The 26,528-nt window shown below is 47.6% G+C and overlaps 2 protein-coding genes across 2 annotated transcripts in view; both read right to left on the reverse strand.

Annotated features, from left to right (window-relative positions):
- Positions 1-16,897, reverse strand: part of LOC142774862 (uncharacterized) — a 29,099-nt gene extending 12,202 nt beyond the window's left edge. The window contains exon 1 of the mRNA XM_075876002.1: positions 16,748-16,897. Within this exon, the coding sequence (XP_075732117.1) occupies positions 16,748-16,897 (150 nt within the window). The remainder of the gene's footprint in view (positions 1-16,747) is intronic.
- Positions 16,898-20,550: 3,653 nt separating this feature from the next.
- The window catches only part of LOC119181897 (uncharacterized), a 33,074-nt gene continuing 27,096 nt past the window's right edge, over positions 20,551-26,528 (reverse strand). Inside the window, exon 4 of the mRNA XM_075874988.1 lies at positions 20,551-20,890. Within this exon, the coding sequence (XP_075731103.1) occupies positions 20,680-20,890 (211 nt within the window). The 3' untranslated portion in view covers positions 20,551-20,679. The remainder of the gene's footprint in view (positions 20,891-26,528) is intronic.

Raw genomic sequence — 26,528 nt, forward strand, 5'->3', positions numbered from 1 at the left:
CAACGAGTTCATACAAAGAAACAGCAAACCGCACCCTTTTAAAATACACTTCATTACTGTGTTTCATTGACTGCGTGTTAATTGGTGTGCCAACTATACAACGCAGCTACGATTATAGGATTGCTCTCACTAAACAAGTCAAGGCTTGCAAGCACGAAAAAAAAAAGGAACGAAAATAGGAGAACATGTACACTGTCTCTTCTTCTGTGTGTCGTGCATTCTCACGATGTGACGAAAAAAAAAAAAACGTAAACTATTATGCACACCATCAAGATTCACATATATGCAGGGATTCTTGGACGGGTATGTTTTTTTTTCACTATCTTTTGTCAATAAAGTCTCATAGACGCAGTACAAGTACCTGTTCGCTTTCAATCTTGCAAGATTGAAAACGAAGTGCAGCGCCTTTCGACGATATATATATATATATATATATATATATATATATATATATATATCGGAAGCGAAAAAGCACGACGTACGCCGAAACACCTTTACTAATTACAAATGTTTCGGCTGATGGGCCAGCCTTCGTCAGTGTGACCACACTAACGAAGGCTGGCCCACCATATCGTCTCGCTTTATAACTTTTTATGGCAACCCGACTTCGCTACTAATAGTAAATTTAGCTTCCCTTGCGGTGAAGTATCATAATGCTGTAATTATCCTCTTCCTTAATCGGTAAAAACTCTGAAACGTTCTCTTTTTCTTTTTTACCGCTGCTATCCTTCTCCGCCTCTCCGAATATATATATGTATCCATACTGGCACTTTCCAGTGATCCTGCATGCAGCTCTTTTTCTCCATTGTGAGTTAATGAACAGTTTCTCTTCCTCATTCTCTCGTATTTCTTAGTCTATCTTCGAACCCAATGTTGCTCTAAGCTTAATTTCCTCATCAAAGCCTGCCCAGTTATCACACTTTCCGTCTTCGTTTTCTGACTTTCCATGAGCGTACAATGCGAATCTGCGCATTCCTTACACACTGTGGGACGCCTCATCTTAGTCGGCGACTGCAGCGTTGCCGCTGTATGTATACGTTAGCCACCCGCCACGATAGCTCTCTCAAGGCATTGTCCATGGCTATCGCTTAATTTTCTGTTCTAGTTCACTGTATCATTGTCGAACGGGGGGAATGGTCAAAGTTCAGCCAGTATGTCGCCGACAGCTCTCTCAAGGCATTGCCCATGGCTGTCGCTTAACTTTCTGTTCTAGTTCACTGTATCATTGTCGAACGGGGGGAATGGTCAAAGTTCAGCCAGTATGTCGCCGTGCACACAAATCACGGAAGCGTGTTCTTGAAGTACAGAAGACATACGTTTTTCTGGTGTTTTACGGAAGGAGCGAAAGAACGGAAACATCGACTGCTGCTTTACGGCAACTCCTGCTGTTTCCCATAAACCGCAGCACAGTTTGTGCTTTAAACGTCCAGTCTCGCTATTTTTCAGGAAACAGATGTTACTCTGTAGTTTCTACGGTCTGCTCCGACGTTAAAACACGGATATTTTTTACAGTGTATAGCGGTCTCCTCTTTATGGTCTCCTCCTTTTGTTTCCTTTTTTTTTTCTTACACGACCGCTTTGTTTTCATGTTTTCGCATCGTATGTTCCTCTCTTCTCGCAGTGGCGCTTTCTTTTTCGTCTTTCGTCATTGAAGTGCTGCGCAGCCCGCGTAAGGATGAGCGCCGTATAGCCTTCGCGAGACGCAGAGCAAGGTCGACGTCATTCCGAAATGTTCTTTGCGTATTCTCTCTTCTTTTCAAATACGGAGGGGGGAAGGTAGCGAGTATTATTTTGCATGAGCAGATTGCAGAGAACATAGGGCTGCTTGCAAGAATTTTGCATTGTTTAGATGCACAAGGCAAAATACCTACACTACTGCAGTCTGCGGCAAGCGTTACGTACCACCCATAGCTCGGAGAGAAATTTTAATGTTTGAGCGAACTTTTATTGATTTCGCTTGAACTGTGCAGTACACGTTCGTCCGTTTAGTACAGGCCACGGTGATATCTAAATGTAAGGTTGCCTGTCGAAGCGGCGAGAATTTCCAGTTTATTGTTTTTTTTTTGTCTCTTGTGGCCCCTAAACCTAGAACACTGGCTCTACCCACGTGAGAATAAAAAAAAAATTATGATAACTTGTTTGTAGCTTTTGCGTACACACATTTGTGCTATTGCAAACGCATATCCCCAAACCTACATTCTTGTTTCTCTTTTTCTCGAATGTGTGTGACATTTGAAGCACATGCGAGAAATTTCCGATTTACTTTTCTTATAAAATAACATCGTTGCACTGCCTGTATTTTAACGCCCTTCTCTGCATGTTCCGTCGTTCCTTTTTCTTATGCGCCCTCATGTTTTCCCAAGGCTCGTCAGCAGTATGGCAAAAGAAGGGGGGGGGGGGGTCAAAAACACTGAGAAGGAGTAGCTTCGTTTATTGGAATTCTTCGCTGGTATCCCTCGCCATAAGAACATCGTTGCTCACTCTTCAGATGTTGGCGACACCGAAACTATGGCGATCATACAGGATGTATATGGGCTGATACACAGATTCCCCCTGATCAGATTCCCCCTTATGATGACACACACACACATTGAACAGATTCACACTGATCAGAGACCGCAGGTGTTGGCATTCTTACATGCTTGCAATACAGTAATAATATCTGCAGTTCAGCTTTTCAAAACCTCGAGATGATTAACCGGAAATGTCGACCATCCGGTGTTCTTCAAGGTGCACTGGCATCGCACAGTGCACGGGACTAGCATTTGGTCACTGTCAAAACGCGGCCGGTATCGAACCCGCGACCTTCGTCCGGGTACGCAGCCGAGCACCTTAGCCACTGATTCACCAAGGCGGCGAAGTCTGCAATTGGATACCTGGCTCGACCACATAGCTGTCCCTTCACCTACAGCGAAAGCGATGCGAGAAAAGAGCTGCCCGGATGTCCGAGCGAACACGAGACGAGAGCGGTATCAATTGCACCCGTTCTCGGATGCGATCTGCACATAGCGGACATTCTTGCACGTACAGCAGATCACCCGCGCTATTGTATTGCGTAGAGAAGCGCCGTCCGTACAATAACAGCCTTTTAAAGTGGAGCATTCCATTAGCGAAAGCGGCGGCGCGTGCTCCTCATTGGTTGACGAGGAGAGGATTTTCTTTCTTCGTCACTCGTCGAACGAGATTCTTCTCGTAGTGAGCGGGCGATCAAGGTGAACCTCTATGCAGCGGCCAGACGTGGAGAATGCTGTGCCCACTGGCTCTTTGTTTCCATCCGTCCTCCTCAGTCTCTACTGACGTCCCTCACTTCGCAATAAAGCGTGTCATTTCTTGCTGGCCTTATTATTTCTTTTTCCGGCATTTTCTCGCGAGTCCTAAGCGGCGAGTACGTGCACGCACGACTGTGGCCGCGGCAGACACATCATGCGGTCAAAGGCAGCGCAGAGAGAGAAAAAAAAAAGCCCGTCGTCGTCGATAATCCCGATGATTCATCGACCGCATCCTTCACAATGGCGCCGCTCTAGTGTTCGCCGGTGGTAAAGCCGGGCTTTCTCGAAGGGCGATTTTGATGGAGTGGCTTCGGCCTCGCCGATTATCTATAGATTTTATTTTATTGTTTTTTTTTCATTTCGGGACGTACTTGTGCGGTCAACCTGCCAAGCGTGACAACCGCGATGAGAAACGTTCATGATCACGCCTATATCCGAAGGTTTTTCGCGGCCGCGTCGCTATAATCGCAGTCGCAATGACAATTTATTGCCGGCCGCGAATTCTTCCCTTCACACATGTCCGACCATCGTCAGAAGGTTCAAGTTCCCAATGTTAGCACAATTGTTCATTTATTGTCATTTCTGGCTTCATGGCTGCTAGATACTGGAATTAGCTTCATTGGTCTATGCATCCATAACTTAACACATTTTAAATATGCCTTGTTAATTAACTGATGACCGAGATTCAACCATTGTGTTATTTCATGTCTTGTACTGCTGCGACTTGTATATTTAGTGCATAGTAATCTTATGTGCACATTAGATTATGTATTCCTGCTATGCTGTGTAACCGATGTCAAATTCTTAAATACATTGTTGTCATAGTAATAGACGAATGTGTGCTAGACCCCGTCCCCTCTGTAATGTACGAGGTACTTTGAGAATAAAATAAAATTAAAAAAAGGAATAAAACGAACGCGCTTTCGGCGCTTGGTCGACACTGTGTAGATGAAGCGTTGACGATTTCAATGCTGGCGATAGTGAAAGGCGTATACCTAAAGAATTTTTTTGTCAATTGCACCAAGCAAAATCTTGGCAATCTTGGTGGTTATAAAAACTCGTGGGATCCCCAGTGCATTAACTTAAGACTCGAAGGTGATAGCTATAGTATTTTAACATGAAAGTGTTTTATGTCGAGGTCCACCATGGCTCTGCTGACGTACTTCCGTCATGAATATGATGTAGTAAATATACACTAAGAGACTGCAAAGAAAAAAAAGGCACAGCTTTGCCGCAAAGGCGAAGCAATGAACGCTATAGCAACAAATTACAAGGTCACGCGCAGACTGGCAAGCAGATCGAAACGTGTCCCGCGTTTCTCACGCACAAATGACGCACGAAACGTACTCCCAGGTACAGATGAACATGAATAAGTGTCTCAGTTGTTATTTCGCTGTGCCTGAAAAGCGCGCGCTTGCAGTGACCTTTGTGCGCCCGGTAACTACAACAGAATAGTTCTGTTAAAAGTCCAAAGCCATCCAAAAGGTACGATCCTCCCCACCGCGAGATAAGGGCGCGCGACTGAGCTTCCTCCTCTCCGTGGGGCAAAGTACCTGTGGAAGATAAGAGAGCGCGCCGCCGTGTCGTCACGACGCGGCGGCGCGCGCTTATTGCGCCACCTTGCTGGCAATGCAGAAAACATAATTCTCCCCCGAGATGCCCGTCACCAGCGGTAAGTGGTGGATATAAATAGTTTGCCGTTTAAATGTTCAAGCACGTGCTTCGCGGTGGCTGAGTGGTTAACGCCTCGCACTCACAGTACAGAGGTTCCACGTTCGATCCCGCGCGCTGGAGTCTTTGTCTGCATTATTTTTATTTCTTGCGTTTTCATTTATATAGATACGTATACATATATGGCGAATCACGGCGACGACGCCGGCGGTGGTGAAATCCGGCCGAGAGTGTCCATATAATTGCTATCGCAATAAAACGTGAAAGAAAATTTCCGAGTGGGGCGTTGAACCAGCATCCCCTCAATTCGCATTACGCGGCGCTAACCGCTATGCCGCGGAGTGTATGTACGTTGTCGAGATTGCCTACGACAATCCCTTTATATACACCATGCTCCGTTTGGCGGTCCTCAGAGCTCTGAAACTTAAGTGCTTTATCGTTGTCAGTAGCCAGATGACAGACTCACGTTGGGTAAAGCCCCTTTAGTCGTCGTCTCCACGAAGCGCCTTCCCAAGAGCGCGGTCTCTCCGGCGCGCGCACTTATCAGACTCGTAATTCGCTAGAGGACGAAGGTCACTTCGCACGCTGCCGCGGCCGCGTTTACGAAAGGAGTGCGCTGCTGACACACGACGGAAGAAGAATGGTGGCAGTTGTTCGTGCTTGTCCTGCGTGCACTTGAGCGCTCGTTTCGTGCCTCTTTCTTTCTGTCTGAACAGAGTGCTTTAAGTGTCCAGCTTCGACAGTTCTTAGTCCGTGCTCGCCCTGTGTCTGCTAATTTCGTGGCTGCATTCTGTTTAAGGTGCGCGCTGCAAGTTTAGAGCTGCTTGCTGTTCTTCACGTGACTTTATAGTTTGTTGCTGCTGTTGCTGAAAAAAAAGTGCACTATGAAAACTCAACTACTTATGTGAAGACACGTTTCACCTGCACGTTATACCGATTCCTTGATAGGGGGATCAGTCATGTCTTTTTCTTTCTCAATCAATGAATAATGGAGCAGGTGACACGAGCCGTGGCTTCACGCATACCACTGCCAAGTGCCATCTTCATTTTCTTCTCTTGAATTCGTGCTCTCCCTGGTTCTGTTCGCCGCCAAAAGGAGGGCGCTATATACATCGGCATCGTGTGTCGTTACGTCACATGACGTCTCGCCAGAATTTGTCACGTCGTGTGGCTACGTCATCACGTGATGCTGATTATCTAAATTGAAGTACATGCTTGCCTCCTGTTGACTTCGCGGCGTCTTTGAAGCACACGAGACTTTCTAAAAGAAGGATACTTTACTTTAAGACTTTGGACGAATGCATGCACATGCCGCACAGGCTACGAAGGCCCCGCCGCGGTGGTCTAGTGGCTAAGGTACTCGGCTGCTGACCCGCAGGGCGCGGGTTCGAATCCCGGCTGCGGCGGCTGCATTTCCGATGGAGGCGGGAATGTTGTAGGCCCGTGTGCTCAGATTTGGGTGCACGTTAAAGAACCCCAGGTGGTCTAAATTTCCGGAGTCCTCCACTACGGCGTTTCTCATAATCATATAGTGGTTTTGGGACGTTAAACCCCATATCAATCAATCAATCAGGCTACGAAGCGCCGCACAGGCTAACTGCGCGAGAGTCTCTTCGTCAGCGTCGTCGTTTTGTCTCATTAGCTACAACAGCTCACTTGCATCTCGTGGACGTGCTAGCAATGTGCCAGCACTCCGCATACCATTGGCCTCCATCGCAATACGGCTGGGATTCGATCCCGCGTCTTTCGGGTGAACAGTTGAGCACCGTATAACCAACAGAACAGCGTGGCAGGTGCCCTTGCGGTGATTAACTGTGTAATGACAGCCTTGGTCACGGTCGTCAGGCCACCGAATAACATGGTAGCAGTAATCAGTGTTGAGTAGTAGTGTAATAGCAACGGCCGTGGTGAATGCCATGGCAGGCACTTGAAGTGAGTTCAAAGATGATTGCCGAAAAAGGTGCAGAAGAAAGCCAACGTCGGTTATGTCTCCGATTTGCTGTTTATGTCGCAAACAGCGTTTTGGAGAGCGTGAATTTGTAAATAACAGTCACAAAGCAGATTGCACGTCATATAGGAGAAATAATAATAACTGTTGGGGTTTAACGTCCCAAAAACACCACAAGACTATGAGATACGCGTAGTGCAAGGCTGTGAAAATTTCCAACACATTGGTTTCTTTAACGTGCACTAAATCTCTGGATTCCAAGAGAAGGCAAGCGGGTTAGGGGGAGACAGAAGGTTAGTTGATTGATATGTGGGTTTTAACGTCCCAAAACCACCATTTGATTATGAAAGATGCCGTAGTGGAGGGCTCCGGAAATTTCGACCACCTGGGGTTCTTTAACGTGCACCCAAGTCTGAGCACACGGGCCTACAACATTTCCGCCTCCATCGGAAATGCAGCCGCCGCAGCCGGGATTCGAACCCGCGACATGCGGGTCAGCAGCCGAGTACCTTAGCCACTAGACCACTGCGGCGGGGCGAGACAGAAGGTTAGGTGGGCAGATGAGATTAAAAAGTTTGCGGGTATAAATTGGCAGCAGCAAGCACAGGACCGGGTTAACTGGTGGAACATGGGAGACGCCTTTGTCCTGCAGTGGACGTAGTCAGGCTGATGATGATGATGATGATGATGATGATGATGATGATGATGATGAAATCTAAGGGCCTCAAGCGCGTTCGCCTCCATCGGAGTCATATAGGAAAATTAAGGATGTGGAATGTTCGGATATGATCGACATTTTCATGAGCGCATTGCCCATGCAGTGAATGAAATTCACTAACACATTGTTCCTCCACGGCATGATCCGGATGCAGTGCCCGCAGTGCCCGCTTGAGTGTCCATATGATGCGTGACCGAGTTTTCCAGAGTGCTGAGTGAGTGTTGAGGAGGTGTTGTTCCTCGCAAGACGACGCTCAGACTCAAACTTTCTTTTGTTCATTTTATTTTTTTTGCGTTTTGCAACGAATGCTCACGCACGAAATGCCTCTCTCTCTCATCTCATCCTGAAGTTTACTGAAACGCGTCATCGCAATCACGTGTGATTCACTGGAAGCGAGCGCCTTTTTTTTTTCGCAGAACACCGTCTTTTCGCGAAGCTTTGTGGGCGTGGTAGTTTTTAAGTGTGAATACACTTTATAAGCGACCCCAAACCATCCACCGCCGTCGGCGGCGTCCGCAGTCTTCTCTCTATCTTTAAAAGAAAGAGGACTTGGCGGGCCGCAGCGCGACGCTCTACCGAATAAGCCACGGACGCGACGCTGATATCGGTGTCAGTAACGCGCCTGATACCCCCTCCCCCTTCGCTCGCTCCTCCGCTCTCCTCGATCGCTGCAGCTGCGCGCGCACCCCTCTCTCTCGCGCGCCCACCTTCTCTCTCAGTCTCCCGTCGAGAGCTGGTCGTGATGGGGAGTAAAGTTAAAATCCGTTGGCCAGTGAGTTAACGAAAACTCCCCCGTGTGATCAAATTGCGATTCCCAGGAACCATTACACCATAAAGGCACCATAGTGTGATTAATAAATTTAATAGTGCGAATTAATAAATACCCCACATAGCATCACCCCGTGTATTCGCACTTAACCATGTTCACCCTCGGGGAAATGCTTGGGAGTTTTTGTTTCCTTGCGTATGCCTCTAATGTTCGCGCGCGCGTTGCGTGCGTTCAAACGAAATGCTCGCAACTCCCGAAACCGGATGCTCGGCACACAAACACCCCTAACATTTGCCGCTGTGTACGAGCGGGGAACGAATGTACGGCAGTGGTCTAGAAAAACGGGCAACGCAAGCGGACTATAGATCCTGAGGCCGATTCGGACACGAAAAGTCGTGAGCGCTCCCGTTGGCAAGCGTCGAAAGCGCATCAAACATGGCGGCATATTTCGCCGAGATGCAGCTCGTTCCTGCCGACAGAGCGATCGCCCAAAAAAAGAAGTGCTCAAGATATGCGCGGCATCTGTATCAAGAAAAAAAAACAAATTAGAGAAAAGGTCAAAGAGAGAGATGAGACGATCAGAGCCGCCATTGCCGCCAGCTTGGCGCTTTTATTTCTTTTATTCAGACTCGACGGACTGTTGTCTACGTGTAAGTCGGTGACATGAACTGCTGGCCGTATGCTCCGATCTTAAAAGATGCATCACAAGTACAAGCGGTCGGTCGTGAGTCGTGGGTGAGCTTTCCAGCTTCGCCCCGTCGGAGGAACATTCGTGCGAATCCAGCTGATTCAATGTGTGCTGTCTTTGTATGCGCCGCTATCCTCCTTGGCGCGTATACGTCCTGCCATGCGGTCGGCTTCTGCCAACCATCAAGCAGAGGGCGCACTGCGAGACGCCAGGCTTCAGACCAGTCGCTTTGGAGTCCTATAAGCACAACGAAACGTGCAGAATTGAATAATAATAATAATAATAATAATAATAATAATAATAATAATAATAATAATAATTAGCAGTAGTAGTAGTGGTGGTAGTGGTAGTAGTAGTAGCAGCAGTAGCGGCAGCAGTAGTATAGTATTACTTTTGAGGTTTGACGTCCCAAAACCACGATATGGTTACGAGAGAAGCCGTAGTAGAGGGCTCCAGAAATGTCGATTTCATTGTGCGTGTGTGTTTTTTTAATGTGTACCGAAATCTGCACACTGGTCCCTGGCATTCTCGCCTCCATCGAAACCGCCGCCGCCGCGGTACGGATTCGATCCCGCGGCGACCTGCGAGTCAACCACTATAGACCTTTGCATCGGGCGAGGAGGTCGGGCCTTTCAACCAACGCATTCCTTCTCTCTGGCATGCGGGCGACGGCTTGGAGTGTGTGTTGAGGCTGGTATGTGTGGTGTTATCGAGCAATTTGCCGTGTATTAAGCCAACCTGCGGACATCGTGTATTAAGCCAACCTGCGGACCACTGCGCTGTTTTTTGGAGCAGTATATAACAACTACAGAAAAAGCAAACTGCTGCCGGAAGAAAAGCCTATAGCAGCAGACTATGTAAAGAAAAGCCTGCAGCAGCAGCCTATGTAAAGAAAGCCTATAGCAGCGCTATAGCAGTGCTCTCGCGGTACGTCACACCGCTTCTTTTCACGTTTTGCGGGCTTTCTTTACAACGTGGAAAAAAATAACAGCGCGAGACGTATCGTACAGGAAGCAATTTAGTCGAGTGGTTTCTGAAAGGGCTCTACATCTCAGTGTTCATATTTTGAGTTTTCAGCCCATAATTTTAAAAAATAGGTAATTAAGAATCAATAAATAATTAGTACGGGGAGAAAAAAAATACCTTGAGTACCTACAGGCTAGTGCGAGTAGTATGCGTTTGGTTCAATTCGCCTCCCAAGTGCCTTTCACTTTCAAATTCTTGGCCCAAGTTATGTGGGACACCCTGTATATACCCGTATAGGAATACCGCAGCGTGCATGCCTGGCTGGCACAGTATAATGGATTGATTTGTGGTGTTTACCGTCCCAAAACCACCGTATATGATTATGCCTGCACTGGGAAAAGGGGAGGGAGAAGAAAAGTTCTGAACAATGGGAGAAAACTGAGTGTTGCCACCGACGTAACAACAGTGCCGCCTTTTGCATTACTGATGTGAAACTAGTTCCGTGGCCGAAATCAGAGTAGCATTCTCGTGAATTTTTAAGCACACGGGCCTACAGCATTTTCGCCTCCATAGGAAAATGCAGCCGTCGCAGCCGGTATTCGATCGCGCGACCTGCGGGTCAGCAGCCTAGTATACCTTAGCCACTATAGACCACATGCCAGCCCGTTGTGGCGAAGGCGGTTCGATATCCGAGGATCGCAGCGGTAGGGGGCACCGCCGGAGGCGATGTCGTGACGAGAACGTTCCGTCGTGAGCGGTGTTCCCCATCGCCGCCACAAACAATGGATCGTCGTATACACGCGAAGACGCTAATGGTTCCTTCGCGCGTTCTAATTCCCTCGAAAACAGCCGCGCGAAGGCGGAAACGATGGATCAATCCCAACGGCCGAGAGGAGAAAGACCGTTAGGACTAACAGAAACTTTCACTCGCGTCGCGTCTTCCTCTCACTCACTCCCTCCCTCCCCCCCTCCCTTTTTTTTTTTTTTTACGATGGTTGTGTATAGGAGGGCTACACATGGGCCGTTCGATTGGATAATAATTGCGTGGACGTGCGCAGATAATCGCCGCGTACGTTGCCTCGTTTTTTCTTCTAAGTTGGCCGATCATCGGTATCGAACATTGAAAGCCATTACGCTATATAGATGAGTGCACGATGTTTTGTTTGCTTGTAACTCCCTCCCCCCCTTTTTTTTTTTCTTAAGTTCAAAGAAACTGGTACATGCAATAACGAGCCTGTGGGTGATTGTGTCTCATAGGCATTGTGATAGTTTTGACAAAGGTGAGCTTTTTATATATGAGTTTCAATTTCCTTCATTCACTGCTCTATGCCAGCTATATATATGGGTCTGTTTTCTTTTTTTGCGAAAGAAAAGAAATAGCTGTGCCCGTTACAGTGCTCAATTCGCGCCCGATTTCCAACCGCAATACATCACGTGTAGTGGCGTAATCGGGGGAAAGGGGAGGAAAACCTTGGGGGTGAGGGGCTATATCCCAGTGGTTGCCTGAATTTAATAAGGTTGCTACAGGGGGGTTAGAAAAACGATTTGGCATGCACATTGGACAATGGATGTAGGTAAGTCTCAGCGTGATGCTCGCTCGGCGGAGCAATGCGTTACTGGGAATAGACGCTGCCGACGAAGGCGGTTTGCCGATTGATTTGGCAGCGGCGGCGGCCAGGACACGTAAGCGGATGCGCTTCTCAGTCGGCAAGGGGCGCTGCTAGTCAGCAATAAAGTTACTGTATATACTACCTTTAGGTAGCATATACAGTAACTCTAACTACTACAATAACTCTGTATAGGCGCTGCTAGTCAGCAATAGTTAGAGTTACTGTATATGCTACCTTTAGGTAGCATATACAGTTTAGCAATATTTACACTGCGACGCCCCACAAATGCAAGCTGATAGCTCTGCACGTGCTCGAAATGCGGGGGTGGCAGCGCTGTTTGCGAAAAAAGCGCCTGAACGTGACGTCATAGTCGCAGCTCCGTAACGTACTGGTTCACCAACACGGCGGCCTTGATGACGTCAGACACCGCATCCAATCTGTTTCATTGTGACGATGAAGCGGCCAGAGGTTTCGTTGCCTTCTGTGCCTCAACAGCAAGACAACTTGCAAGCGATGTAGCGATAACATTAACACGCGACGTCACAAAAAATTGCGTGTGGGCTGTGGTCCACCAACATGGCTGTTTCAGTGACGTCAGTGCAAGCCATATATTCCCTATTCGGATAAGAGCCCCGCCGCGGTGTTCCAGTGGCTAAGGTACTCGGCTGCTGACCCGCAGGTCGCGGGTTCGAATCCCGGCTGCATTTCCGATGGAGGCGGAAATGTTGTAGGCCCGTGTGCTCCGATTTGGGTGCACGTTAAAGAACCCCAGGTGGTCGCAAGCTCCTGAGCCCTCCACTACGGCGTCTCTCATAATCATATGGTGGTTTTGGGACGTTAAACCCCACAAATCAAATCAATCAAAATCCTGTTCGGATAAGAGCAACGGTGCCGCTTGACGTTGCAATCCAGATCTCGACAAAATTAAAAAAGAACGAGAGAAATAAATCTTGGAGCGAGCAGGAGAGAAATATAGATAGGGTGTAACTGTGTTGTACTGATGATAAGGCTGATACAGTTTGAAAACTCGTCAGACGTGTCAGCCATTGTGTCCAAGGGCGTCCGCCGTGTTCGAGCGCCCATTCAGTGAGGTTCGGTACAGACGGTCATCTCTGATATGCAGGATAAAACACGAGCGCCTGTTGTTCTCGTGCACGTCTCAAGGACACTTCTTTCCCTCCATCTCGTCCAGTGCAGTGCAGCTTCTATTCTTCTCTTATCTCTCCAATTTTTGCTTCTGTTACGCGGACGCAGGAACTGAAGTCCCTGACCGGTGTTTGTGAGATTTATTTTCGCACCTTCTCTTTTCAAAAACATTTTTACCCGAAGCTGACGACGTTCCCAGCGTGGTAGACAGACGGCGTCGTCGCACTCAATTTGAGTAGCACGAATGGAAGTCCGACAAGTGATTTATTTTTTTGGTGGCCCGCTTTTACCGTTTTGTCCGGGAATCACGTTGCCGAAAGGGCGTACGAAAAAAGCGAGCGAAGAGGAGGAGGAGGAGGCAGATGAAGAAGTAAGGGGAACAGCACAAACGGGGTTACGGTGTGCGCCGACAGATAAAAAGAAATATATGAAGATGAAGGATATGAAGAGGAATAAGGATATGAAAAAGAAGAGATGAAGAAGAAAAAGTAAAAGGGTTATGGCGACGATTAAATGGCAGAAAAGGAGTGCATGACGACGCAAAAACGGAAAGCGTAAAAAAATAATGTCTCAACCCTTTCCCACTGAGCCGTAAAGCGAAGAAACCGGGGTGCAGCTTCGCGAACTTCGGTCATGTAAGAGGAGGAGGCGTGAAAGGGAAAGGGCTTGAGGCGGTACATAGAGCCAAGCATGCCGGGTTGCAATCTGTGCAGCGGTGGCTGCCAAACTCAATGCGGCTTCTATAAGATTGAAGTGAACGTGTTCATAATTGAACGAAACAAGCGCGAAATAAACAGTGACCAGAGAGAACACGAGGCAGAGAACCAGTCTTCTGATTGCGTTTTTTTTTTTTGCGCGTTAAAATCAAATATCAACGTGCAAGAGCTCGACCAACAAAAATTGCTCTTGAAAGTAAATTTTATTTGTAATAGTGGCGATGTATGCGTTTTTTTGTTTATCTTGATTGAAGAGACGGATTAATTGATTGATTGATTGATATGTGGGGTTTAACGTCCCAAAATGAAGAATTGGAGGTCCCAAACTCTGAACTGTCTGGGGGACCTAACAATAGAGTAGGCAGTAAATCAGTTCGTTCTTAAGCAAACAGTGGCAAATTAGCAGTATAATATACAAAAAATGTAGATAAAAATTAGGGCAGCATACAGGAATAATGACAGTTTGTTTGAAACGGAGACTTTATAAGAAAACGGGAAAGTAACAAATAATTTAATAAATGAATTTTAAGAAGTGTACTATTCGTCATTTTAGATTTTAGAAAAAATCAAAAGGTAGCATGGTTCGCAGCCTTATGCACGAAAATAAGGCCGTCATTCGACCACAACTTCTTGGTACTTACGTAAAAGTAGATTGTGGTCTGTGGAAAATCTTCTGCTGTTTGAATTTACTAGGGTGACATCACAGAAACTTAAAAAAATGTAATTTATTGGTTATAACGCGCGGCATGATTATTCAAATTTTGCGACGAGTGGTTCAGTCTACACAGAGGTAAAATGTCCAGGTTTCAAAAAATGTTGGCTGATGGGGATGAAAAATAAAGGAGTTCAAAACAAATAGTGCCATGACTGCATAGCGTTTACATGACTTGAAGGGACTATGAAGAGAGAGAGAGAGAGAGAGAGAGAGAGAGAGAGAGAGAGAGAGACAGAAAACTGTTTTCTTCGTTTCAGTAGATACCCTTTTCACTATACCACCAACCACGCCTGCACAAGAAAAGTGCATGGGGCGATGCTATCATGCAGCTCACCAACGCACCGTGACGTCATAGGTGTCGACCGACGATTAATATGTAGGGTTTAACGTCCCAAAATCACCATATGATTATGAGTGACGCCGTAGTGGAGGGCTCCGGAAATTTTGGCGACCTGGGGTTTTTCAACTTGCACCCAAATCTGAGCACGCAGGCCCACAGCATTTTCGCCTCCATCGAAAAGCAGCCAGCGCAGCCGGGATCCGATATCGCAATCTGCTTGCTGGTCAGCAACAGAGTATCTTAGCCACTAGACCACAGCGGTGGGGCGTCATAGGTGCCCACGACGTCGCAATTATCTATTGTGAAAGTAGGTTTATGTGTGTTCTAAGGGCCACGAACAACGCAAGGAAGATTCATTGAACCAATGCTAAATTGACGGTCAGGCGCTGAAATACCGGCATGAAAGTCAACGATGACATTACCCCCATTTTCCGTTCTAATAATGACCATGTGTTCTTCAGGCCCCGCTTAGAGTGGTGAATATAGCCAGGAAAACGGACATTTTCGTGTGGTTTCCTCGATATAGGGATAATTTAAAGTCGATGGAAGTTGATTTCTCAGGGGTTAGTTTTTTAGTCTGATACCGGTTTAGTGTTTCTCGAGGGAATGTAGTCTTTCGCAAAACCGCTTTTTCTTTCTTCAATGAGGGCATGTACGCGTCAGGTGATTACGCCATATACAGCAAAAAAACCACTTGTATGAACGTCAGTTAAACGAATTATTAATTGTACGAGCTTTTTTTTTAAATTTTCTTAACTGTCATTGACTCATTGTACCCAATGACAACGCAGTGCAGAGCGCATATCAGTACTACGAGCATATTTCGTGAGACCTTTCAATGTCTTACGGATCACTTTGATCAGAAATTGTCTGAAATTGGGTACTGACAGCGCTTTGTGTTTTGAGGACTATGTCATTTGTGACTCTCGCGTTTAGGCCCGCGTCACTCTCTCTACAAATGAACTTGTGGAGAGCGTCCAACCTCGGAAGATGGGGAGTAAGAGGAAGAAGAAGTAACCCTTGCAGAGGAAGCACCAAGAATTTCAGCTGAAGTAGCACTGATGTACCGGGAAAATGTGAAGTTCTTTGCTACCCAGCAGAGTGTTGCGCCGGAGAAGGTTTATCAGAGCTCGGACGCACTGACTAAATTCACGACCACTGGAGTTGTAAGTGCACAAGCTCATCAAAAGATTACTTTTTTTTTTTTTCAGAACATGCAAACAAGCTGATATTCACATTCATATAAGCAGAATTGTAAATAAGAAGGTTCAAATTTAATCTCAGCTATAGTGTATTCTTTTGTGATAACTAGTGGCGTAGCTTTTTTTTTTTCAGTTCAATGAACTTACACTTTAGCAAACTTTTTTTTTTTGTGGGGTCCCCTGAGTTTCGTTCAAGGGAAATTTCACTGTATCCGGTATTTTGCTGTAAGAGATCGAAATACGCCGTTTCGTTGTGCGATTCACAGCTTCAACTGATCTTCCGGAGAATAAGTGTAGATCGGAGAATAAGTGAAGCTTTCCACCGTGTTGGCAGTGGGCCCCGCCACGGTGGTCTAGTGGCTAAGGTACTCGGCTGCTGACCCGCAGGTCGCGGGATCAAATCCCGGCTGTGGCGGCTGCATTTCTGATGGAGGCGGAAATGTTGTAGGCCCGTGTGCTCAGATTTGGGTGCACGTTAAAGAACCCCAGGTGGTCAAAATTTCCGGAGCCCTCCACTACGGCGTCTCTCATAATCATATGGTGGTTTTGGGACGTTAAACCCCACAAATCAATCATCGTGTTGGCAGTGGAACAATATGGTAGCCTAGATGACGCCACACGGATGCGATACCTGCCGTTATTGGCCGTGCCTGCTGGCTTCCGCGAGCGTTTCTCGGATGCAGCGGTATCGCCAGGCCTCGTCTGGGCCGACGGGCAGGAGATCGTGACGCGAGAATGAGGGAGACCGTTGTAGGTGAATGGAAAGGGGATTCAAGAAAGAGAAAAGGCACTGAACGGTCAAGCCGGAATGCCCATAGAAAAGAAGGCCTCGCAAAAAACGCAGCGAGGGTGAACATTTTAGGAGGCCGATTGAAGGAGGGGTGCCGCTAGGTCTGCCAGCGCCACCCTTCGCAGGAGAGCGGGGTGGGCCGTTTTGTTATTACGCAAGCAACGGGTACAACGATGGTGTGGCCGGCGGCGGGACTGACCGGCCGGCCGGTCGGCATTTCGGGCGACGACGGCGACACGTCGCTGCGCCCGCGAGGCACAATTTCCCCGGTCTCCTTCTTGAGCACCGTGGCTTCTTTGGCGCGCTCTTCCTCGATAACACGTTCGAGGTATGCGCACACGTGACCCATCGCGCGAAACGGGTCGCCCAGACACGACTTCCCAGCGGTGGCAACGTTTATGTTGTGTACATACGCGATGCAGGTGCACGAGCGGCTCGTTCAGCGCCCCTGAACTTGGCGTTTTTTCCCCATTCGCCGTAGAAATACCCATCAGCGCAAGTGAAGTCCTAAGGCGTGAGTTCCTCGTAGAACGCGTCGACGAAGCTGGGTTGATTGTGTTGCTTCTGACATCTGATTAATTCTGCTGCATATTCCTTTATGAACATGATACAGCGAAGATTCTTCGAAGGGCGATATAGCCTATACAACGAGCTAAGCCTGATGTTAGAGTGCTGCACTTGAACTGTAAGAGAGATCGGAGCCTTTATCGAACGGCCACGTGGTAAACTCTCTCTCTCTCTCTCTCTCACACACACACACACACACACACACACGCACACGCACACGCACGTACACACACACACGCACACACACGCACACACACACACACACACACACACACACACAAAGTTGACATATTAATTACCGACATGAGTGCAAAAGTCGTTGCTTACGTTTAATAATTTATGGCATACCAGGTGTACAGAAATTTCAAAAGTTGCTCGTAGTTCGGGATATTCGTCGGCGAGTTTCAAGGGCGGAAGTCGAAACTGATCACGACCGGCGCTCACGAAGCGTCTGTGTGGTCACATCGGAACTGCCCGTTGTGACGTAATTAGTTGCGACGTAATTAGAGTGAGGGCGCGTTGAAGCAGTATTCTGGGCTGCAAAGTCGGCGAGCGTTCTGAAATTCACCCTTTGACATTTTATTTGTGTGCCATCTGTAGCGCTTATCTGTTTCTCAAACTGTAAATAGGCGGAAAAATGATTTGTTTCGCATGCCTCCACGAAGATTCGCCGAAGTGGCTGCCTATAATTTTTATGATCGTGCTCGTGTCTATTGTGGGCCAAATAAAGTTCGCACTCACTCACTCACTCACTCACTCACTCACTCACTCACTCACTCACTCACTCACTCACTCACTCACTCACTCACTCACATAGAAAGGCTTGATATTGCGATTTTCCTGTGCACAGCGCGAAAGAAACAGATAAGAGGCAAACACCGAGCACACGCAGAAGTAAGGTGATCCACTGAAAAGATACGGCTGCGGCGCCTTCATTAAAATTTTGCCACTTCTTTTTCACGGGTATACTTCCGGTATGACTTAACAGAACGCTCGCGGTGCGTGCGCGAACACTCTCTATTTCGCCCTTTAAATTCGGTGACAAATATCTCGAACTGTGTACAAGTTTTGTCATTATTAAAAAGTGATTGTGCCTCAAATTGGCAAGCACTGCAAGTTTTTATTATTAGTCAATAATTAAGAATGATTAACGAGCTTTTGTTGATTAGTCGTAACAGTGTTATTTTCACTGCTGCGAAATATTTTCGCCTCGGGATGGAGTGGGAGTGCGAAAGCGACAGGAGTATTACTGTCAAGGGATATCTATAAAAAAAAAATTAACAGCATATCCACGGAGTGAATGATGATTGGTGGGGCGAAGCGTTCGTCTGTCTGTCCGTCCATGCGTCCGCCCCTGTCTGTCTGTGCGTCCGTCAGTCCGTCCGTATATCTAGTGAACACTCAAGTACAGCCATCTCACATGTTTTCACCTTGTATTCATCATATACAAGTGCCACTATCCAGCGGACATTCTAAGGACCGCTCTTTCGGGTATGTGCTACCGGTGGCTACATACACAATCGGAGGAAGGACAGACCCACACCCTAAGGAGCTTTGCCTTTAAAAAAATAAGGCAGTTTCGTACTAGTGGACACGAGCACGTGTGGAGTTAAAAATCCTTTTTTTGTTTATGTTCTGTTTTGTTTTTTTTTTCTTCTCGCTTTTCCAGTTTTTTCTGCCATTTTTTCTCTCTCTTCTATTCTTTTTACTTCATCGCCAAAGCACTCTGAAAGCAAGAGGTGGAATGCGTCTCTTTGGCACGAGCGGGTGCTCAAATGGCCATGCTACAAGTGGTTCTGCCTGCGTTACGTCGAGGGGTGACGAAAGCACACGATTACAGATTACAATAGCCGCGCCCCCTGAAGTACTCGGCACTTAGGTATCTTTAAACTACTTGTACATGTCTCTATGCAATCTATATGGCTAATGTCACTCAGTATGTGGCTTCCTTTGGTACATAGGCAAAGCTGCATGCGCCATCTAGCCGGTTGCCGAGAAAACTCTTCCATTCTGACGGACGAGGAAATGCTGACGAAACGAGGCAACGCTCCGCGTAGCATGACATCACGGCGCACGACCTAGAAAAATATAGAAAAAAAAAGAAAAAGTGCCTGCGTGTACAGGAGAACGCGGGCTGCTTGCTTTCGCCCCGCGAATCGCCGTACAGTGGGCCTCGGCATAATAATGTATTCAGCTACCACATTGAGATGGGCGTGCCCCGTCGATAAGCGCCGATGTTGAGCTACAGGCGTTGTCCATAGGCAAACATTCACACGCTCAGACCGTTCGAGCATCGCTTCCCGTGCAAAGGTGCTTGCATTGTCTGCTAAGGCGGCCCTTTTGGCAATGTATTTTTTTTACCGCTTGAGATCTCTCTCTGGAGTGTTCGCCATTAGCGAAGGAATTGGTTTCTGAAAATACGGAAGTATTCGTTGCCTTGAATTTTGCGCGCGGGCGGGGTTCGGCCTCGCATGGCGGAGCAGCAATTCAAGAGGGGCCGACATTGTTTCTTACTTGTCCCATATATTTTGCGTGCCCTTCTTGTACCGATGGCTCCCGCTTTAGTGGATAAGCGTGCCTACGTGTATACAGATTTGACTAGCGAGTGGTCAGTGGTGGGCATATTATTTATTTATTTATTTATTTATTTATTTATTTATTTATTTATTTATTTATTTATTTATTTATTTATTTTATTCTGTATACATCCCTCTCCACGTCCGCCCTTGACAACTGAACAAGAGTACAGTATTACGATCAGTTTTTTTTTAATAACTCCAGTAGATACAGATGCATACCTAGAGAACGTCCGTTCAACGTCGACTTATTGCCACATAATACCGATCGTATCCATCTTAACCACCTCCTTTGTTCGAATCTATTTTGTGCCGGTGAAGGCTGACCTATATATGCTTTAAAAAAATATTCGATGAATGTAATTTTATTGCACCGGTAGTAAGGGTTACTATAGAATCTTGTTTATTCCAAACTATCTAACGCTTACTACAGAGGTGCACAAACTCGCATTTATGAATTACCACGTTTAGGGTGTACGCTTCATCCCCTACATGTATACGTTCCTCGTCTTGGCGATCCTCGTGGTCACGACCGGGCTTTTGGCCAGGGACGGATCCAGCCACTTATTTCACGAGGCATGCAGGGGATGGATGGTTGCTCGAAGTAATAACACGGGAGCGGGATACACCATCCCACTACTCTCTTATGTAATCTGCCAAACAGCTAGGACACCTGATGAACGCGGAAAGGACGAATGGGAGGGGGGAGTGGCGCTGTCAGAGGCATTGGGAAAAGGCGACTGCCCTTCCTCCCTCCAACGTATGCGTCATTCGTTCTGACCCGTAAAATTATGGTGTTCAATTAATGCTCCCTAATCCATCGTACATACATATACAAAGGCCGTGCTCACGCCAGGAGTTAGAGTGAAGAACTTTATTTTTCCTTCCACCTCCTGGGACAAGAACCCAAGCGGCTCGGGCAGAGGGTGGGTGTCGCGGCTCGCAGCTGTCAGCGACGGCGTCTGCGCGGCGCAAGGAGGCGACGTCGTCACGGGCCGAAGGCGACCGAAGCTGGTGTCTTGCTGCGAAAGGCGGCGAGGAACGATCCGAGCAGGACGAGGCTGGATCCGGTGCCGAGGGAGACGTAGAAGAAGGGCGTGGCCTGCACGAACACGTTGAAGATCCAGCCGAACGCCAGGATGGAGAAGCCGGACACCAGGGATATCCAGATGCACACCAGCAGAAGCGCGGCCAGCGACCTGCTCGACAGCAGGGGAACAAATTGGGTGTTATACGTTCCGAAACCATGGCATGACACTTCACTCGAGGGCTCCGGAAATTTCGACCATCTGGTGTTCTGTTGACGTGCACCGACATTGCACAGCACAACCCGCAACTTTCGGTTGATAGGATATAGCTCTGTAAGCGCCACACCTTTGCGGTGGACAAAGAGCGAATTGTGTATGTTAAGACAAAGAAATGCGCAAAGAACAGGTGAAACCCATGTGTAGCATTGTGCTAGTATACCTTGTTGAATACAGAAAGTTTAGATAATCTCTACCATGTACAGTGCTCTGCAACTGAAGCACGTATGTCTGTTGCCTCCGATGAGCGCTGAGCACACCGAGCTATATCATTCGTGATTGTGAGGCACACCGTTGTGGGGAACTCTGGATTAGTATATAAGACCTGAAAAGCCAACTTCAACATTAACTTCCAAGAAACATCACCTCATTTACTCATGCACAATGGCGTCAGTTGATAGGGCTGTAACACACGTGTCTCTATTGCGAGAGATATCTGGAGCTTCAATAATCCAATCTTTGTGCTTTGCCAGAACAACGAATGACTCATAAATTGGTGCGCGAACGCATTCCAAACAACGCGCAGACGAATGCAATAATTTTGTTTGGTACGTTTACACGGCATTTGGGAATATGTTTTAACTATAGACAACGCGAACGCAGTTTAAAGTTTTCTTCGTTCAGCGAACTGGGAGCGCAGAGAAAACACAAAGGACGAAGCGAGGAACCACACAACTCGTGTTGTGTGGTTCCTCGCTTCGTCCTTTGTGTTTTCTCTGCGCTCCCAGTTCGCTGAACGAAGAAAATGAATTACCAACTGGCCCACATCTTGATCCTTTTGCAGTTTAAAGGTAACACAATATCCAAGGTGCCTACGCATTATTTGGAATGCATTCGCACACTAATTTATGATTTATTCACTGTTTTGGTTAAAGCACAAAGACGAGATCACTGAAGCTCCAGATATATCTCGCAATAGAGACACGTGTGTTACTGCCCTATCAACTGACGTCTCTGCCCTATCAGTTGACCTCTTAGATTAAGGAGACAACCTTCCTGGTTGGCTAGTGATTGGACTGCTGTGGCGTCACTGTGCATGAAAAAAGGACTCGAAGTCAAGTCGTTGAAGTTAGCGCATTGTAGTGTCGTCTCCCTTACATCTTTGTCTGCTAATGCTGAGTATCTTCTCGAATCTAGTTTACCAACAGGCCATAACAATGGCAATGCTATGACAATCCAAGCTACCTGGTGTTCTTCAACGTGGACTTCATAAACGTGCACTTAAACGTAGGGCTGGTCTTTGCATATAACACCATCGAAGGGCGGCCTCCTGGAACCGAACCCGCGCCCTCGAACATAAGCAGCGCGATACATTCGTATCACTCCTCACCCTGATTACCCTTTCCCGCCCTCTTGCTATGCATACTATAAATAGCTATACTATGCTGTACCCTCTTCCCTTCTTCAAGAGCAACGCCGATTTTTTTGCGGCAGATTCGAGAAACATGGCTCCGCCGCGCAGTCTTGCCTGGCGAAAGCAACTGGCGAACAGAATGCGACTGCAGCGCCATCGCATCGCCGTGACGTCATGCTCCGCGGGATGTCTATTTATAGCGGAAATCGTTACGCAATGACTTTTTTTTTTTTTTTGTCACCGGGAAGGTGCGCGAACCTCCCGTAGCAACGCGTCCGTTTTTTTCACACGGAACGGGAGTAGAACAAAGCGTATAGGAAGCAATGCCACCATCCGGGAAGTCGTCCAGCGGCGCCAACCGGCAAGCACAGACAAACAAAGCAACAAAGGACTCCGCATCGGGCATATTGCGCATGCGCTGTGACGCTCACAACGTGTTACGCGAGCGCCGTGACAAGCCATGCACGTACGTCGTGCGTGTCGATGGCGGCGGGGAACGCCATTGTTTCCAGTGGGAACCGACGACGAACGCCTTAATTGTCGTTTGCTTTCGCGTTCGGCTCGCGGCGTTTCCCCGCTCGCGCGCGCCACGATTGGCAAGAACCGGGAAATTTCGCGCACGTTCTCGCAATCGGAGAAATCGCGCTCGTTCTAATATGAGCCACTTTGCGAGCATTGGGAGAATACACTGCTATACACTGCACAAGTGGCCTCCTTCACTTAAGACAGGCCAGTATTTGACAATATGCGAAGTGAATTTCTACAAACGCCCCGCCGCGGTGGTCTAGTGGCTAAGGTACTCGGCTGCTGACCCGCAGGGCGCGGGTTCGAATCCCGGCTGCGGCGGCTGCATTTCCGATGGAGGCGGAAATGTTGTAGGCCCGTGTGCTCAGATTTGGGTGCACGTTAAAGAACCCCAGGTGGTCTAAATTTCCGGAGTCCTCCACTATACGGCGTCTCTCATAATCATATGGTGGTTTTGGGACGTTAAACCCCACATATCAATCAATCAATCAATTTCTACAAACGAATATAGGCGTTTGTAGATCACAAATAATCATTTCTTTGAGCTATGCAAATGTGTTGATTCCAAATCACCAACTCTCCCAAGCATTCCTCTTATCAAGCCCTTTTAGTCACCGAATTCGGAGGAATCGGGTGACGCCCTCCTTTTAGAGCACCCCTATACCGTTCGCTCTATACGAAGACTCGCCTCACGTTACCGCACGGTCCACTTAATGGAGCGTTATAGCTCTAAGCTGTGCCCCTGCGCTGCCGCTGTATTACGCCTCTCAACCAACGGGAGCTGGCGTCGCCAAGAAGGCCGCTCCCTGTCGATGAGATTAGGGTTCCCGATAGCAGGTGGCGAGACGGAGAAAAACAGCCGCTGACCTGAATCGTCTGCTCGCGTGAAAGCGTGCGTCACCTTTTTTTATTTCTTGCGTTTTTTTTAACGCGCCGTGGAGACGCGCGCATGTCAGTTTCTTGACAATTAAAGGAACATTAAGCAGAAACAGAAACCTGGAGTATTACAAAAAGGCACACTTAAGGTGAGGACGACGCAGCGAGAAATTGAAAGGAAAATGATAGGTGTAGCCCCAAGGGACACGAATATAGTAGAGTTGGTCAGGGAACAAACCGCGGTTAAGAATATCATCGTCGAAATTAAGCAATGGACATGGGCTGGGCACGTGGTGCGTAGGCAGGATAACCGCTGGTCATTAAAGGTAACCGACTGGATTCCAACAGGAGGCAGGCGGGTGAGGGGGAGACAAAGTCTGGTAGGCAGATGAGATTAGAAAGTTGGCGGGTATAAAGTGGCAGCAACAAGCACAGGATCCTCTGCTTGTTGCTGAGTTGACAGCAATCAACCATCAACCACCAGTCAACCGAGTTGACTGGTGGAACATGGAAGAGGCATTTGCCCTGCAGTGGGCGTTCTCAGGCTGATGATGATGATGGTGAAACAAACAATGAATGGGTTTAGTTGATAAAGTGTACTTTGATAACCCCGATCCCGTCAACTTCACTACCATAAGCTTAATATTAAAGGAGAAATAGAGTTCAAACTTATCAAAATCGCGCCGAAAAATGCGCGCGTGACCTCATGAATTATGAAGCTACTTGTCTTATATTTTGTCGACATTGGCTCAACGACACTAGCTGAAACTTCGTGTGTTATGTCTATGGCCGCCTAAGAGGTCAAAGTACTTAATTTGTACAGATAAGGAACTACATCGTACGTAGCATGCGCCCGTCAAAATCTATATGACGTCGTGGCATTAGGTGTGGGAATGTCGCTTTGCCACCTGCATTTTTCTTTTCACACGTTTGCCCGCTTAGCAAGCGTTTTGTCGAGGCAAGCACGGAGATTTATAGATTGTGTCGGAGTAATTTAGTGTGTCTTTAAACCAATGCACTCTGTTCGTCGGAAAGAATCGTCCACTGGCCCGTCAAGAGTTTGGCTTTACGCTTTCTGTATTCAGGAATTAAGACATCACGTGAAGATAATGGTTGGACTTCGTTTTCCCTTTGACCGAATCTTTGATCCAATCATTTTCTCTTTGTGAAATTCGACAGTTTTAGGAGAGGAAAAAAAAATATTATAAAATCAGCCAATGCACGTCAGGAGAAAGTCTACCTCGCCCGCCATCCTCCGTACACTAGCAAATAACAGCCTTGTATAGCACATCGTAGCAAGAAATGAGAAAGGGAACTGAGCGTGAGGAGGAAAGGAAAGGAGGAGGGGAGGGTGAGTGTAGAATAAGAAAAGAAGACATCGAAAGAAATACAGAAAGAGAGAAGCAAAAAAAGAATGTCACAATAGCTCATAGAAGCTGTTCTGTAGCATTGTGCATCATACAACACATTTATTCCGTTGCATCGGTTTGAATACTAACGAGAGGATGCTACTAAATACGGTCGACCCGGCAAGTACAGGGTCGACCACATCATCAGGATGACTTCATTAGCATTATAACAGGTAAAACTAGAAATTTCGTTTGATGCCATGATGGAAGTATTCTTTTTTATATGACGTTTAATCGTGGATTCTGTAAACACAAAAACACAATACGTTTTCCGAATTCTACATTGGCTTTTTTGAAATCATGAATGCTCGACGCTAAGCATTCCCTTCGAAGCCTATAAAAGCTGGTGAGATTCCAAAGTATACCGCTATGTTCCGGGGCCATTTTCCATATTAATTGATTGATATGTGGTGTTTAACGTCCCAAAACCGCCATATGATTATGAGAGACGCCGTAGTGGAAGGCCCCGGAAATTTCGACCACCTGGGGTTCTTTAACGTGCACCCAAATCTGAGCACACGGAGGACAAAAACTTTATTCAACAGAGGAGTTTGGAGCACACAGGCTCCCGGGCCCCCGCACGACCCCTTTGCGCTCAAGCGTTCATTTGGTGGTGGTCCATGACGCTGGCAGCCCGGTCGGCCGCCATGGTCTGCTCAACCGGGTCCTCTGAGCGCAGTAGGGTCTCCCAATCCTTCCAAGTCTTTAGGTGCTCTAGGGCCCGCGGGGGAGGATCCGCCGGGCAGTGAGAAAGGATGTGTATAGCAGAAGCATGAGGTTCAGGGCAAAGGGTACAGGCTGAGGTGAGGAAAAGGGGGTGATAGTGCGATAGAATGAGAGGAGAGGGAAGAGTGTGAGTTTGTAGCTGGCGCCAGAGGGTTGCCTGTCGGTTGCTCAGGGACTTGTGCGGTGGGGGATATAGCTGACGTGCTGCCCTATAGGCCTGAGTCAGCTCGTTGAAAGTGTGCGCGCGGTCCTTCGTGAATCCCAGATCGGAGGCCGCGGGAGCCCGGTTTAAAGAACCTCGGGCTAAGAGGTTGGCGGCCTCGTTTCCAGGATTCCCGCAGTGCGCGGGCACCCAAATCAACTCCACTTGACGGCGCGGGGTTGCAGCGGGCGAATCCAGTATGCAAAAAGCAGGGACGTGAACTCGGCCTCGTGCAAAATTTAAGATTGCGGTTTTGGAATCTGATAAGACGTACCGTGCTTCTGTGTTTACGATTGCTAAGGCAATGGCAGCTTCCTCTGCAGCTTCGGGGGACGTGTCTGGAGGGAGTGTGTGTGTACCTATGGGAGAGAGATTGTGATCCACCACGGCAGCGACCGCTTCATCACCCACGCAGGCTGCGTCTACCCATACGGCGTCTGG

Source organism: Rhipicephalus microplus, chromosome 10 (assembly GCF_043290135.1).
Source record: "Rhipicephalus microplus isolate Deutch F79 chromosome 10, USDA_Rmic, whole genome shotgun sequence".
NCBI lineage: Eukaryota > Metazoa > Arthropoda > Arachnida > Ixodida > Ixodidae > Rhipicephalus > Rhipicephalus microplus.